Source organism: Eptesicus fuscus, chromosome 12, assembly GCF_027574615.1.
Source record: "Eptesicus fuscus isolate TK198812 chromosome 12, DD_ASM_mEF_20220401, whole genome shotgun sequence".
In the NCBI taxonomy this organism is placed as follows: domain Eukaryota; kingdom Metazoa; phylum Chordata; class Mammalia; order Chiroptera; family Vespertilionidae; genus Eptesicus; species Eptesicus fuscus.
This window is the reverse complement of record NC_072484.1, coordinates 9,556,635-9,573,046: the sequence shown is the minus strand read 5'-3', so window position 1 is coordinate 9,573,046 and position 16,412 is coordinate 9,556,635. Positions and strand designations below refer to the sequence as shown.

General features: G+C 56.2%; 1 protein-coding gene across 1 annotated transcript in view; it reads right to left on the bottom strand.

The window, feature by feature from the left end:
* NFATC2 (nuclear factor of activated T cells 2) overlaps nucleotides 1-16,412 on the bottom strand; it is a 136,274-nt gene that overhangs the window by 27,390 nt on the left and 92,472 nt on the right. The window contains exons 7-9 of the mRNA XM_054724303.1: nucleotides 5,541-5,596; nucleotides 5,020-5,146; nucleotides 2,134-2,823 (exon numbers count right to left, since the gene is read on the bottom strand). Of these exons, the coding sequence (XP_054580278.1) occupies nucleotides 2,134-2,823; nucleotides 5,020-5,146; nucleotides 5,541-5,596 (873 nt within the window). The remainder of the gene's footprint in view (nucleotides 1-2,133; nucleotides 2,824-5,019; nucleotides 5,147-5,540; nucleotides 5,597-16,412) is intronic.

Here is a 16,412-nt window from a genome sequence, read left to right as displayed (position 1 = left end):
AACCGAACACAAAATAATATCCAATGTCAACTGTCACTAAGTTATAAAATTTAAATTAAAAATAAAAAAGCCGTGGAACCCTCGCATCAGAGGATGCCTCCTCCAACCCCATGGAGCTGGGCTGTGCAGAACGTTCTTAGGCAAAGGCTCCGTCAGGGGAAGCGATTTCACCACACTCAGCTCTCCGGGACGTACTTGGGCCGACGCGTGCTGCTGACCTGCCAGAGCCCACCCCCTCTCGCCATGACTTTGAACCTGCCTGTGTCCAGAAAGACACGTAGGAGGCCTGAGAAGGCATCCATTCTCAGCCACTTTCTCTACAGCATAGACTTCTGGGAAAATGGGAAGCTCCGCTGTGGTCTGAGGCTCTGACGGACGTGCAAAGGTGACTCCTGACCACCTCAGGACCCTTGGATATTGGTGGGTCACGGAGAGCCAGGGACAGAGGGACTTACTCCTGCTCCTGCCAGAGCCGCTTGCTATTTGTCTGTAATGTGGGGTGACAGACAGGGTGGGAGGGGCCGGCACATGTCTCGGTCCGGACACTGAGCCAACGCCAGACACAGAGTCAGCTGGGCAAAGTTACCTCCCTGTTCAGGCACTCATTTATTTATAAAGCACCTCAGTCCTGATACACACACCCCGCCCCCACCCCGGCCCGCACGTGGAGAGGGGTCTGGTTACAGCCGCATTTCACTTATCCGCTCGCAATGGGCATTTGTATCGTTGGCACTTTCTACATGAGGAGCTCCTTGGAAATGAGATAAACCAGAAGCTTATCTTAACCATTTTGGGTGTACATTGTTCAAGAATGGATTGCACGTGGATCTGCCCTTCGAAACCGAGCCCGGTGACCCTAACTCAACCTGTGCTTGAGTACTCCGGATTAGACGGGTCCATTATTAATGCAGCAAAACCTTGAGGTTAACCGTGGAGCAGTCTGACCCCACACATTCTGAGGGGCCCTAGAGATTTTTGCTTGATGCATCTGGGGGGAGTTTTTGATGGATAGTTTTACTAGAGAGAAGACATGGAAACCACCTGAGATAACCCACATCATCAAAACTTTGCATAAAGTCAGTCCGTCCCTAGTAAGCACCCAAAATTTCCTGCACTCACATGTCTGATATTTTGTACCTGGTCTTTCTGATAACTCCTGTGGCCACTTGGAAGCTCTCTGCCTCACTTCCTACTCCGCGGCTGGGTTTCTGAGAGTCCGTTTTCCTAAATAATTGAGGTCTCAGGGTGTATCAGATGCTACTGTCTCTAAAGTGTGAGGCTGGAGCTGTGGATGGCAGCCAGTGATACTGGTTTTCCTTCTCCCGGTAAGAAACCCAAACCTCCCGTTTTCCTGTTTCTGGGGTCCCCAGGGGAAGGCTGCTCTGCCTGCCCCGCCCTCCCCGTCCTTCAGGGGCACCTGGCTGGTCCCAGGTGAGTGTCACAGACCATGTCACGGACACAGCCACTCCAACTCGAGGCTCGCCAGCTGGGCCCCCGCCAATATGCTCGGGCACCTACAGACTCAGACAAAGCCGCCTCTGCACTTGTCCTTGGCCCGGCCGCAAGGGAAGCGCACTGCTCCCCTCCCATCAATGTGCCTCTCTGTTCCACCCGCGCAGGGCAGAGATGCCCACGGCCTGCCCGCAAGCCCCCATTCATGCTCCCTCCTCACAGAGCCACTTGTCAGTGAGCTTTCTCCTTCCCTTTCTCTACCCCCCAAATACACAAAGGCGGGATAGGAAGTGGGGTTTTTCCTCCACAGGAATAAAAGGTTCGCTCCTTCCTTTCTGTTTTCCTGCCCTTGGTCTAAATTTGGCGAATGGAAAGTGAGTGGAAGCAGTTAAACTGGCCCAGTTCATGACCCCGGGATACTCCTGCAGCAGAACATTTGCTCTTTCTCTTACGATGGTTGTAGGGGGGCATCCGAACCCCCTGCCACCCGCCCCGGAAGCCCGGCTGGGAAATGATGCATGCAGAGGCTTGGGTGAGGCATAAGGGCCATCTTCTTCAACCCCTTAAATTTCAGAAGGGACACTAGGCCCAAAGGGTAAAGGAAGATACTCGGGCCATAGGTGACCAGGGGGACGCCCGGGGCATCGTCCTCAGGGGCAATAAGGAAAACGAGCATCTTACCGTCATCCAAGTAGGTCTGATCCAAGTTCTGTTCCTGTTTAATTGTCACTCCTGCAGGTAATACTTCCTTTTGGTCACTGACCGGGGGTCCGTTTTTGGCGGCTCTTTGGCTTGTGGCATTCTGCTGCTGAATGACCGTGGGGTAGGACCCCGGGCTCAGCCTCTGACCTTGACTGACGGGGGGTGGGCCGGGCCTGGCGGTGCCGGCTGGGAAATTCTCGCAGTACATGATGTGCTGGAACTCCTGGTGGCTCCCGCAGCGCAGCTGCTGGTTGGTAGGTGAGTAGTGGATCACCGGCGAGGCCTGCTGGTTGGCGGGAGAGGAGTGCAGCAGGGCCGGGCTTTGGCCCTGGGAGCCGGCGTGCACCAGCACGGAACGGTGGGCGTCCGCGAGGGCCAGGGGTGTGGCCATGAGGGCTGGCTGCTGGTAGCCCAGCAGGCTGGGGCTCAGGCTCTTACTCCGTTGATACAGGACAGCCGCTGGGTTCTGCTGCTGGTAGCGGGCATCAGGGGACGAGAGCCCTGAGCGGAATTGCTGGCAGGGAGCCATGGTGGCCACGAGGCATGAGGGGGACTCGGCCACCCTGGGGTGCTGTGGGTAGTAAGGCTGGCTCCCCAGGCCCCCGTGGGCGGGACTGCAGATCAAGGTGGGGTCATATTCATCCGTGGGCTCTGTCTTGATGGCTGGGACTGTGAGAAAAGCACACGGGTGCACCATTCTTAGTAAGCCGCAGGTGTGCACCGAGGATCCGTGGACAGGGGTCGGGCACATGGCCTTGGGAGTCCGAAGGGGTGGGTGAAATAGTTGGGCTCTGACATTTGTTAGCATCAGGCAAGAGGCTCCCTGTGCAACGATCTTAGGTCCGAAACCTGACCCCGAGCAATGACTTTGAACCACAGGTCTTTCCAGTGGTGGAAAGGTGGGCTGTGAATAGCAGGTGGTCTCAGCCTGGGAAGTCTGCAGCCTTTTTCCCCAGGAGGAGCGCTCAAAGAAGAATGTTTGATTAAAATAATGCCGCCCCTCCTCCCTCTGCCTACCAGTTCCCGCCCCTTCCCTTCTCGCTGTCCTTCATCATACTCATCACCACCTGATATGTTCTGTAGATGGGCTTATTTATCTGAACTCCCCCACTGGAATGTCAGCTCCTCAAAAGGAGATTTTTTTGGGGGGGGGGGCGGGGAGGGTTGTCTGTTTTGTTCAATGCTGGGTCCCTAACACCTAAAACACTACCTGGAACTTAACTGACACACAGATATTTTCTGGACAAGAAATGACCAAATGGTGACTGTCGGCCTCCTTAGTTCTACAGGGTTTGTGGGGGGATGAGACCTGCTGGCTTGGGCCTCAGTTTCCCCATCTGTTAGTTGGGTGTCACAGGCACTTACCCTGTGGGGTTATTGAGAGGATTAAATGAGCTGGGTGTGCAAGGTACTCAGCACAGGGACTGGCATACAGTAAGTGCTCAATGCCCGTTGTTGCTATCATTATTATTATTGCTACTACTGTTAGCGGTGTTGTGGTTACTGTCCCTCTCTCCCCACCTAGAAGCACCACCAGAAAGTGTCCTTCTCCGACATCCAGCCCCAGAGCTGAGGAATCAGCTTTCTTGGCACTGGAGTAAATGAACTGGTGACAGGACAGTATTCAAAGTGGGGCCCCCTCCCACAGGTTGGGGGTTGGAGGAGGCCAGGAGGTTCAGCCCTTAAAGCAAACACACAGCTCTGACACCAACCACAGAAACCATTCCTCAAGATGCCATTCGAAGGCCACCATCTCAATCCCGGCCCGACGGGGGACCGAGTTCTCCCTGGGACCACGCTCAGACAGGTGCGTGCCAACCAGGCCCAGGGCGGCCTCGCCTCCACACGAGAGGTGAGAACTCATAAAACGTGACTGAAGACCTCTGCGTGAGCAGGACCGCGGTGATGCCGTCTACAGCCCTCCCAGAGACCGTCTCCGCCGTGCTAGGTCCCATTGGGACATCGCCCGCCACTCACGGCATGGCACGTCAGCCCGGGGCTGGGGCCACACCACCCCGTGGGCGCACCTCGCCAAAGCCAAGGCCCCCCAGGCCAGGCTCTCAGCACCGCCCCTCGGGTTCATGCTTCCAGCAACCCAGAGACTCCCTGGGAAACTGTCATGGAAGAGAAATCACACCCCGGGTGACAGTCTAGATGACAGGTTTCCCATTCCGGGAAGGTGCCTAGTGGGCCTGTCTCAGGCCCCTCCTCATCTGATATGTCAATCATATCAATATCACTGAGATCTAATCCCCTCTGTTAGGGCCTCGGCTCCTGGAGGGCAGGGCTTTTTATCTGTTGTGTTCACTGCTGTGTCTCCAGCTCAGAACAGTACCTGCCCTCAGGTATTTTCTGGATGAATGAATGAATGAATGAATGAAAATGGCACTTGTCACCCCTCCTAGGACTATTTTGTGAGAATGAGACCTCCTGGACTGGTTATCCACCCAGGAACTCCACCTGGCCACAGGGTTACCACCCACAGTGGGCTCAACGAGAGATTCCCTAGGCTTTGGGGCAGTCACCTCTACCCTTATCATGATCAAACCTAAGGCAGGGACAGGAGTCACCAGCTTTGCAACCTTGTGCTGAGCAAGCCCTCACATGCCTCTCCCTGCCCCGCCCTCCCAAAGGGCAATACTGACAACACAGCAGCTCATGTCGCTGCTGCCAGTTTGCTGTGCGGGGCACCTCCTATGCACCTGACTTCTGTAACTCTGTAAGGAAGGTGCCATGTGATAGTGAGGAAACCTGGCTGGTTGCACCACCAGCCCGAGGTCACCCAGCCAGCAGCAGACAGCAGGGTCCTCACCCACACGCTCACGCTGCCTCCCCACCACGGGGGCCCTCGGGGAGGCTCCCTACCTGGGTGGTAGGTAAAGTGCTGAGGCTGACTTCGTTTTCTCTTCCCGTTGATGACGTAGAAGTTCACCTTCACCGACGTGCGGACGTGCTTGTTCCGGTACTCGGGGATCTCAACAAAAAGCATGTTCTGGAAGGAAGGAGTTGTCATTAACTTCACGGCGGCAACATCTAAATTCCCATCCAGGGCCCGCGCGCGTGGAGCCAGCCCATCTACCTGGAGTCATGACACGTGCCATACGTTTACAGGTGAAAGGCTATTTCAGGGGAATTTGACTTTTCAGCCTCGGCAAAGAAAGAACTGCCACTTACTCTATCGAAGCATAGTAAGATGTCACCGTTACAAATCAGCGGCCTGGTGCTCATGGAACATTTAATTAAGTCGTCCATTCAATACCTACTGAGCGGCTGCTAGGTCCAAAGCCCTGGGACTTTGGTGCAGGAAAGGAAGAAGGAGGAAAGAGGACCCGAGGGAGGTGGGCAGGACACGGTCAGGGCGCTCGGTCATCTCGCCCGGTGCTTACAGGCTGGCTCTTGTCTTTATCCACGGTGGCCTCCATCTCCCAGATCTGCTGCCCATCTGGAAAAATCCAAGGATGACAGACTTTGAAGGAACTGTTAGAAACCAAAGACTTAAGACAAAAACTCACCAAAGCCTCTTTATCTTGGTTTTTGTATGATATCGTTTCAGTACGGCGTATATGCGTGTTTGTGGAACAGATGTATAGGTGTACACATGTGTATTTTTCTTGTCATATATGTATTTTTCTTTTTGCAAAGGAAACCCATGGTGACAATAGAAAACTGGGTGACAGCCTAGCCAGTTTGGCTCAGTGGATAGAGCATCAGCCTGCAGTCTGAAGGGTCCCAGGTTCTATTCCAATCAAGGGCACATGCCCGGGTTGCAGGCTTGATCCCCGGTAGGGGACGTGCAGGAGGCAGCCAATCAATAATTCTATCATCACTGATGTTTCTATCTCTCTCTCCCTCTCCCTTACTCTCTCTGAAATCAATAAAAAATATATTTTAAAAAACATATTATATATATTTAAAAAATATATTATATTATATATGAAAATATATATTTAAAAAATAATATATTTTTTAAAAAAGAAAGAAAACTGGGCAGCAATAAAAAATAAGGGGCGGGGGGAGGACTGCCTACCATCCCATCACCATTATCTATTTTTCCACATCTGAATGCATATATATCTTTTATTCTTTCAAAATAAAAAGTAGTATTGTTACACATTATACTTTATGCTTTGCTCCACCAAAGACTAATTCCAAAATGCCCACTGCAGACCACTGGCTGTCCCAGACACCCCTTCCTGGCTGTCTGCGAACACAGGTGGCTCACAGTCTGTCCTAAGATGTCCTGGCTTATGAGTCACCGGAGAGAATGGAAACTTAGGGTCCCACCCTCCACCGTTCAGTCAACAGTCAGCCTGGATCCCACACGGCTCATTGCAACAGCTGATGAGCGGTTTTGCTCAATAGTAAACTCTCTTCCCTGAAGCACAGCACTAGCTCCCCAGTTTGGGGCCAAGAAGCCAGGCCAAACCAAACTCTGCATTTGCAAATAATAGATTTCTTTTGCTGACCACCTACATTGGCCGCTGGGCAGCGTTTGGCTCGAACAAATCATTTCCACCAGTGTTTCCAGGGTGTTCTGTGGAACACTGGCTCTGAAGATTATTAAATGGGTTTACGAGAATGGGAAACAAATTCTACAAGCTAATAGGCATTTGGAAAATGCCGAGTCAAAGTCAAATGGGTTTCTTTCTTGCAGGCCTTCTCAGAGCCTTTAACCTGCTCATGTGAAGCATAATTCTCCAAGGTGGGCAAGGGTATGTGCCATGTCCCAACATTTGGTCAAAAAAACCCTCCCCCCTTAAAAAATTATATGTTTCAGGTGTGCATCATAATTCGACATCTGTATACACTACAAAGTGATCACCCCAAAAGTCTAGTTACTATCCATCACCATACAACAGAACCCTACTTTTACCCTCCTCCCAACTCCCATCCCTCTCTTAACCACTGATCTGTCCTCTGGATCTATGAGTTTGTTTTTCTTTTGTTTTGATTTTTCATTGGGTTTTTATGGTTTTTGTTTTTTTAAGATTCCAAAATGGTAAAATCATGCATTTTTGTCTTTCTCTTCCTGATTTATTTTACTTAGCAGTATGCCCTCAAGGTGCACCCTTAAGGCCCCCCTTATAAAGCACAGCTATTAGCATCTGTGATAGATTAGTTTTGAACCCATATCATCTTGGCCTCTTAAAGTTCAACCAAAGAAACCTGGTGTCCGTGCCTTATCTGAACTTGGTAGTATAGGACATGTTTCCCAAAATAATAATTAATAAAGAGTCTTGTGATGGCTACCAAAGCTAATGCAATCTAGACGATCTTAACAACAAGCAATGGCCCAGCTACAGCCTCGGCCCTCAGCAGTCTGCAAGCCTTGGTGGGCCTGGTGGTTCTATTGGCTACAATTCCTGAAACGACGGGGGGAAGCTATTGGTGTCCAAAGGGAGGAGGGCAGGGTGGTTCCAGCACTGACTTTCACTAGAGTGTAAGATCCCCGTGGGAGGGACCAAGTTATATCATCGCCATCTCTCCAACACCCAACGACTGTAGGTGCCTAGTGAACATCTCATGTCTGAGCAAACACATGTGTCAGCAGTTCCAAAGGCTGCTGATGGGCCAAGAAAAGCCAGAAGGTAACTTCAGCCACTGCTCAGGGGGAAGCACGGCGAGGAAGATAGATGGATACCAAGGAGTTTGAAGCCATAAAAATGGTACTTTCGAGAAACCAAGATGGCGGCATAGGTTAAACACCTAACCTGCAGCCGGGCACAACAATTTCAAAAATACAACTAGAGGTCAGAACGGACATCGTCCAGAACCACAGGAGAGCTGGCGGACTGAAATGCCCACGGCTGGGGGGAAGGAGAAGGCCACGGGGACAGTCGGGGAAGCCGTAAAAGCCTGAGGTATGGAGAAACGGGCGGAGACACGAGCACACGCGCCTGCGGGGAGGATGGAACCGGAGAGGAGGGGGCGGCTGATGACCTGGCCGGAGTTCACTGGCAGGAAGGAGATAAAGGCTCCGGAGTGTGCTGAGCACCGGCTCCGATTGCACTGAACCCCATTCCGGGCGAAACCCTGGGAAACTCACTCACTTTCGCAACTCCGCCGCCCCCGCAGGCCGCCCGGCCCGGGACGCTGGGGACGCCGCCGCAACTGCGGCGCCCGGAGCCCGGCGGCCTCCCAGCACCCGTCCCCGCCGCGCAGCCCCCGCGCGCCTGGTCCCGCGGGCCGCGCGCCCCGCACACCGGACGGAGGCCCGGGCGCCCTCTCCGTGCACCTCCCGGCGGCGCTAGACTTCAGTGGAGTTGACTGAATTCAAGGGATTAAAAAGTATAAATTGGGGGGACGCCGCGGCAGCGACGTCCGGAACACGGTGATGGCGGTGCCTGGAGCTCGGCGGCCGCCCAGCGCCCATCCCAGCCGCGCAGCCCTCGCGCGCCTGGTTCCGCGGGACGCGCGCACCGCGCACCGGACGGAGGCCCGGGCGCCCTTTCCGTGCACCTCCCGGCGGCGCTAGACTTCAGTAGAGTTGACTGAATTCAAGGGATTAAAAAGTATAAATTGGGGGGACGCCGCGGCGGCGACGTCCGGAACGCGGTGATGGCGGTGCCTGGAGCTCGGCGGCCGCCCAGCGCCCGTCCCAGCCGCGCAGCCCTCGCGCGCCTGGTTCCGCGGGACGCGCGCACCGCGCACCGGACGGAGGCCCGGGCGCCCTTTCCGTGCACCTCCCGGCGGCGCTAGACTTCAGTAGAGTTGACTGAAATGAAGGGATTAGGAAGTACAAATTGAGAAGTTTGAAAAAGATGGCGGCGGAGGTTAAAGGCTGTTCTGTTGCCTCGCACCCAGCGAAATCGGAGGGGATGAGGTGTGGAGGTGCGTGGGTCTGGCTGGTGGCGGGGGAAAGGGGCTTTTGTTCCAAACCTAAGGGAGATTAGCTCTCCATCACCCTGAAACCCATCTTCTGGCGAACCCCGGGAGACCCAGATGCCTGCGGGGAGAGGCGGGACTCTTGCAGAGGTGCGCCCAGCAATCAGTGTTTGCTGCGCTGGAGTGCGGAACGAGGGGACTTAGATACATGGAAGGCAGAAGGACCAGACTCACAGCCATCGAGGCTCACCGCACCATGGCCTGTTGGCGCCCTGAGACCCCGCCCCGCCCTGGGACCCGCCCCGCATGTTTTGAAGACCTGCCCCGCAAGTCTTGCAGGCACACCTGCGCCCCAAGCAACGGCTTATGCATGTGGGTGGCCTGCCCTCTGGCAGCGGACCAGATGATCTGCTGTTCTAGTCGGACTGCTCCAGGGCCACTCAGACAGGAGGAAGAAACTACAGTTTTTGCTGTAATCCTTGCTGAGTGCCTAAGGCAGTAGCTGATCTACACCCCATTGGAGACCCAGAAACGAGGGCATCTAGTGGTCTGTGGGAGATGACACCAGATTTCAATCACGTGCATAAGGGACACATTCAACGGGAATATTCAGTGAGCGCCAAAGCTTTGCTGCACCAAGACCCGGCCCATAAACGTGTCTCCTGCACAGTAACTCTTCCTTTATAGACAAAGAGAGCCCCCCCAGTGACACCAACAACAATCAAGACTTAACTATACAAAGGAGGACCAAGATGGAGGCATAGGGCGGAAGCCTGATTGTTGCCTACCACAACAACTTTGAGACTACGACAAGAGAGCAGAGCAGACACCATCCAAGACCACCATAGGGCTGGCTGAGTAGATGCTCTACAACTAGAATAAAAGAGGGGTATGTGGGATGATGCTGATGCCGGTGACCCAAAGACCACACTTTAAGAACTACAGCTCAGGCGACACAAAAGAACTATGGCTCAGGCGATACAACAGCGGCCTGGAACGTGCTCGGCGCAGTTCCCCCGGCGGTCTCCGGCTGAGGGGACGGCTCCACTGGCAGCCAAGCACGGACAGACGAGCCCCTATGAGACATGGGGTGGGAGACTCCGCGCTTGCTGACCTCTGAGTCCGTCAAGAATCTCAACGCCCCGGAAGCGGCCAGGTGCGCATGCTCGGCGACCGGCCACCTATGCAGACCCAAGAGCCGACGCAGCGACGCCAGACTGGCCCACCGCCATGCACCGGGTGCACCGGAACTTCGCCGAGCCGCCGCCCGACGAGTTCTGCAGCAGCCATACTGGAGCTCTGGAAGGATGGCCAGGGGAATTGCTGAGGGGGGATTGACCGGCAGGAATTGGGATCGGGAAGACGGGGCCCCGCTGAGACCCGGGTGCGGGCGGGGTTGCGCGCCTCTGGACTCGGGTGTGGTCACACGCCTCTGGGTATAAGTGAGGCCTCACGTCCCTGGGTCTAGGTGAGGCCACATGCCCCTGGGTCCAGGTGAGGCCGGACTCCGGGTCTGGGTGAGGCCAAGTGCCCCTGGACCCGGATGACGCTGGACCCCATGCCCGGGCGAGGCCAAGCGCCCCTGGGTCTGGGAGAGCCCACACACCCCTGGGTCCAGGCGAGACCATGTGTCCCTGGATCCGGGTGAGGCTGCGTGCACCTAGGCCCGGGTGAGCCCAAGTGGCCCTGGGTCTGGGAGAGGCCAAGCGTCCCTGGGTGCGGGTGAGACCATGCGTCCCTGGATCCGGATGAGGCCTAGTGCACCTAGGCCCGGGTGAGCCCAAGTGGCCCTGGGTCGGGGAGAGGCCAAGCGTCCCTGGGTCCGGGTGAGACCATGTGTCCCTGGATCCGGGTGAGGCCTCGTGCACCTAGGCCCGGGTGAGCCCAAGTGGCCCTGGGTCGGGGAGAGGCCAAGCGTCCCTGGGTCCGGGTGAGACCATGTGTCCCTGGATCCGGGTGAGGCCTCGTGCACCTAGGCCCGGGTGAGCCCAAGTGGCCCTGGGTCTGGGAGAGGCCAAGCGTCCCTGGGTCCGGGTGAGACCATGTGTCCCTGGATCCGGGTGAGGCCTCGTGCACCTAGGCCCGGGTGAGCCCAAGTGGCCCTGGGTCTGGGAGAGGCCAAGCGTCCCTGGGTCCGGGTGAGACCATGTGTCCCTGGATCCGGGTGAGGCCTCGTGCACCTAGGCCCGGGTGAGCCCAAGTGGCCCTGGGTCTGGGAGAGGCCAAGCGTCCCTGGGTCCGGGTGAGACCATGTGTCCCAGGATCCGGGTGAGGCCTCGTGCACCTAGGCCCGGGTGAGCCCAAGCGGCCCTGGGTCTGGGAGAGGCCAAGCGTCCCTGGGTCCGGGTGAGACCATGTGTCCCTGGATCCGGGTGAGGCCTCGTGCACCTAGGCCCGGGTGAGCCCAAGTGGCCCTGGGTCTGGGAGAGGCCAAGCGTCCCTGGGTCCGGGTGAGACCATGTGTCCCTGGATCCGGGTGAGGCCTCGTGCACCTAGGCCCGGGTGAGCCCAAGTAGCCCTGGGTCTGGGAGAGGCCAAGCATCCCTGGGTCCGGGTGAGACCATGTGTCCCAGGATCCGGGTGAGGCCTCGTGCACCTAGGCCCGGGTGAGCCCAAGTGGCCCTGGGTCTGGGAGAGGCCAAGCGTCCCTGGGTCCGGGTGAGACCATGTGTCCCTGGATCCGGGGGAGGCCTCGTGCACCTAGGCCCGGGTGAGCCCAAGTGGCCCTGGGTCTGGGAGAGGCCAAGCGTCCCTGGGTCCGGGTGAGACCATGTGTCCCTGGATCCGGGTGAGGCCTCGTGCACCTAGGCCCGGGTGAGCCCAAGTGGCCCTGGGTCTGGGAGAGGCCAAGCGTCCCTGGGTCCGGGTGAGACCATGTGTCCCTGGATCCGGGTGAGGCCTCGTGCACCTAGGCCCGGGTGAGCCCAAGTGGCCCTGGGTCTGGGAGTGGCCAATCGTTCCTGGGTCTGGGTGTGACCATGTCCCTGGATCCGAGTGAGGCCTCGTGAACCTAGGCCCGGGTGAGGCCACGTACCCCTGGGTCTGGGAGAGGCCAAGCGTCCCTGGGTCCGGGTGAGACCATGCGTCCCTGGATCCGGATGAGGCCTCGTGCACCTAGGCCTGGGTGAGCCCAAGTGGCCCTGGGTCTGGGAGAGGCCAAGCGTCCCTGGGTCCGGGAGAGACCATGTGTCCCTGGATCCAGGTGAGGCCTTGTGCAACTAAGCCCGGGTGAGGCCACGTGCCCCTGGGTCTGGGAGAGGCCAAGTGTCCTTGGGTACGGGTGAAGCCAGATCCTGGGTCCGGGTGAGGCCGTGCGCCCCTGGATCCATCCCGGTGAGGCTGGGTCCCAGGCCCGGGTGAGACCACGCGCCCCTTGGATATGGGTGAGGCCACGTGCCCCTTAGTCCAGGTGACGCCGTGCCCCTGGGATCGGCCGAGACCAAACCAGAGGGAGTCAGACCTCCATTACCACCATTTGTCCACCATCCAGAGCTGAGGGGTCAGTGCTGACATGTACACATAAGGAACTACTGGACATCGAAATTGGGTCTCAAAAGAACTGTTGGTCCAGGGGGAAGCTCGCTACAGATTGATTCATTTGCCTGTCAGCATAACTATTATTGCTCGTTCACATTCAGTTCTTATTAGTATATATCTAGTGACATTTGATCTCGTTCATCTAGAGGAAATGATGAACAACATAGACTGAGGAACAAGAACAGAACCAGAAGCAAGGAGGCATCGATCGGACTATCGGGCCTCAGAGGGAGGATACGGGAGGGTAGGGAGAGGGTGGGGGGAGGGGGAGAGTTCAACCAAAGGACCTGTATGCATGCATATAAGCCTATCCAACGGTTAAGTTCAACAGGGGATTGGGGCATGCGTGGGGAGAGGGGTGGGATGGGAATGGGGGGATGAGGACAAATATGTGACACCTTAATCAATAAAGAAATTAAAAAAAAAAAAAAAAAAAAAAAAATGGTACTTTCTATGTGCAAAGCCCCGGACTGAACTAGTCAGAGAAAATCCTTATTCCTTTGTCAGTAAGAGGTCAAAGGTTCTCCAACAGAGACAGGTGTGCCCCCTCAGGTGGTGTGCAAGCTGGGCACGGGTCCTTGTCAGAGAGGGTGCCCTCGTTCGCGCATGGCACTGGGAGCCCTAAGTCAGAAGACCAGGTAGGGCATTAGCGAGGAAAAGAACCAGGTGCTGCTGTCTGGCGTGTCACCCCCTCCTTAACCTCTCATTGGCTGACCTGAGTTCTGCCACCAACAGAACCTTTCAGTGTGGCTCGTTATCCATATGAACTTGACTCATAATTGGGAGAAAAGTACATGGAAAAGTGATCAGGAAGTATTCCGCTGGGTCCATAAAACCTCCGCCCCGCCCCCTCCCCTCGCCCCCAGTTCTCTGCCTTGACTCACGCTAGTAATGGGAGACGAAGCACAGACAATGCAGAACAACAGTGTGATAACAGGGTGTCGCCAAGAGCAGAGTTCTCACGGTCTTCGGACCCAAGAGAAATGGGAGGGAGCCCTTCTCCCTAAATGTCACCCTTTCTTCCTTGTCTGGTGGGCGTGTATAAATAAATGCCACCCACCAACAATCACAGAGTTCTAGTGCACAGCTGTTTGAGAGCACCCTTAGAAATCGGCCAGCCCAGCACCATCGGATGGGGCAAGGGAGGCCTGGAGAAGGAAGAGGGCTGTCCAAAGGCATGCAGTGGACAGCTGTCACCGTCCTAAGGAGCTACTGGCACATCCAGTGACGAAGGAGATGCTTTCAGGGAGAGAAGCTCCAGGCTATTAAGCAGAAAGACGATGAGCGGCTTCCTGGGAAGCTGGAGTGAGGGCCTACGTGGGCAGGATCTTTCCAGGGTCACGTCCATCATGAAGGTGCGTGCACATCTCCTCAAATCTCCTCAAGTCCTTCCCTGTTCCCTGTGCCTCCAGACACCATCCAAGCTCCCACAGTGGCCGTGAGGGCCCCGCACAACCTGGTGCCTGCCTCTGTCCCAGCCTCTTTGGGCACCATTCTCACCACCCCCCCAAATAACAGCTATTGCCTATCTGTGCTTGCTACATGTGACATCACTCGAAGCACCTTGCAGGTACGGACTTGGTGAACCCACACGACAACCCTAGGCCACGGGTCCGATCATCACCACCATCTGACAGGTGAGGATACTCAGGCACAGAGAGGTAAAGGCACTGGCCCCAGAACACACAGCTAGTGGGTGGAGAAGCCCAATTAGAGCCCAGGCAGCCTGGCTTTAGAGCCAGCTCTCCTTATCCCACCAACCTTACATGGTTTCAGATTCTTCTGCCAAGTTAACAAAGGTGGGCAGGCATCCCAGGTGGCTCATCCTTGAAGACCCAGCTGTGGTCCCCTCAGGGTGCCCCACCACCACTCTCACTGTCTCCCCATTGTCTGGAACATCCTCAGAGGATGTCTACCTCATTGCATACCCCAGCGCTCAGCTATTGGTCAACACGATTACAATGAAAATCACCGAAGTCAGACAGAGTCGCAATGTAAGCCGTGGCCAGGGCAGGAGAGCTCCTTCCAAGAAAGCAGAGGCCCACTGGGTGCAAACGGCCAGGTGCCCATCGGTAGATGGATGGATAAACAAACCGCGGTCCACCATACAATGGAATATTATTCAGCCTTAAAAGGGAAGGAAATTCTGACACGGGCTACAACACGGATAGGCCTTGAAACATTATGCTCAGTGAAATAAGCCAGGCACAAAAGGACAGATACGCTTGGTCCCACTTACATGAGGTGCGCAAAACGGACCAATTCACAGACACACAGAAAGAAGAATACAGGCTGCCTGGGACTTGGTGGGGGTGGCAGAGGGAGAGTTACTGTTCAATGGGTGCAGAGCTTCTGTTTCAAACAATGAAAATGTTCTGAACATAGACAGTGGTGATGATTACACAATATTGTGAATGTAATACCCCTGAATTATACACTTAGCAATGGTTAAAATGATCAATAGTGTATTATGTGTATTTTACCACAATTTAAAAAACAAACAAACATTTTTATTGATTTCAGAGAGGAAGGGAGAGGGAAAGAGAGAAACATCAATGATGAGAGAGAATCATTGATCAGCTGCTTCCTGGTGATCAAGCCCACAACCTGGGTATGTGTTCTGACCAGGAATCGAACTGTGACCTCCTGGTTCATAGGTTGATGCTCAACCACTGAGCCATGCTGGTCGGGCTACCACAATTTTTAAAAAACCAACTGGCCTCACCCCTAGTTTTGCAGCCTGTAGAGTGGCTTAAAGGTTTTTTTTAATTAGTTGCTGCCATTTCAAAATGAGACTTCACTGGAAAATGCAGATTTTGCTCCTGGACAAAAAAAATTCCGACCATCTGCCCATTCTGCGCACCCACAGGGAACTTACCATGGCATCCTCTCCCGACAGCGTGTGATGCCACTTTCCCGTGGCACCCCCGCCCTGACCTCCACAGCTGTGCACCGGCCTCAGGGGGCCTCTGAGAGACAGGGAAAGGTGCCACTGCCCGCAACCTCGCTCAGAAGACTGCCCAGGCTTCTGCAGGTTCCCTCGCTTAGGATGTGCCTGATGTTATTCTCATGATTGCAGGACACCAGACCCCTGCTGTCTCGGACATTGTCCCATCCTGCTGCACAGCCCCCCAAACCAAGGACCCCCAGCCTGGCCTGCAGAGGGGCGCCCCTACATTGCCACCCCCTCAGAAGCCCTCCCTTCCACCCGCCCCTGGCTGGGCCCCAGCCCGGGCAAACAGGACCTGCCAGGCAGCACTTCCTCAGGATGGCCTCTGCAGTGGGCCGCCCACGGCACACCCCGCAGCCCCGCTCCCAGAGCTCCTGACCTCCGGTCAGAACACAACAGTGGGGTTGGAGGAAATGCCTGCTCGGTCCATGTTCTCACGGGCCTTCAGCGCCGGCCCGCTGTAGCCCTGACCCTCCCTGAGACTCCCTCGGCCTCCCTGAGCCTCCTTTAGTCTCCCTGGGCCTCCCTGAGACTCCCTCGGCCTCCCTGAGCCTCCCTGGGCCTCCCTGAGACTCCCTCGGCCTCCCTGAGACTCCCTGGGCCTCCATGGGCCTCCCTGAAACTCCCTGGGCCTCCCTTAGCCTCCCTGGGCCTCCCTGAGCCTCCCTAGGCCTCCCTGACCCTCTCTGGCCCTCCCTGACCCTCCCTGGGCCTCCCTGGGCCTCCCTTAGCCTCCCTGGGCCTCCCTGGGCCTCCCTGAGCCTCCCTGGGCCTCCCTGGGCCTCCCTGGGCCTCCCTGGGCCTCCCTGGGCCTCCCTGAGCCTCCCTAGGCCTCCCTGACCCTCTCTGGCCCTCCCTGACCCTCCCTGGGCCTCCCTGAGACTCCCTCGGCCTCCCTGAGCCTCCCTGGGCCTCCCTGAGACTCCCTGGGCCTCCCTGGGCCTCC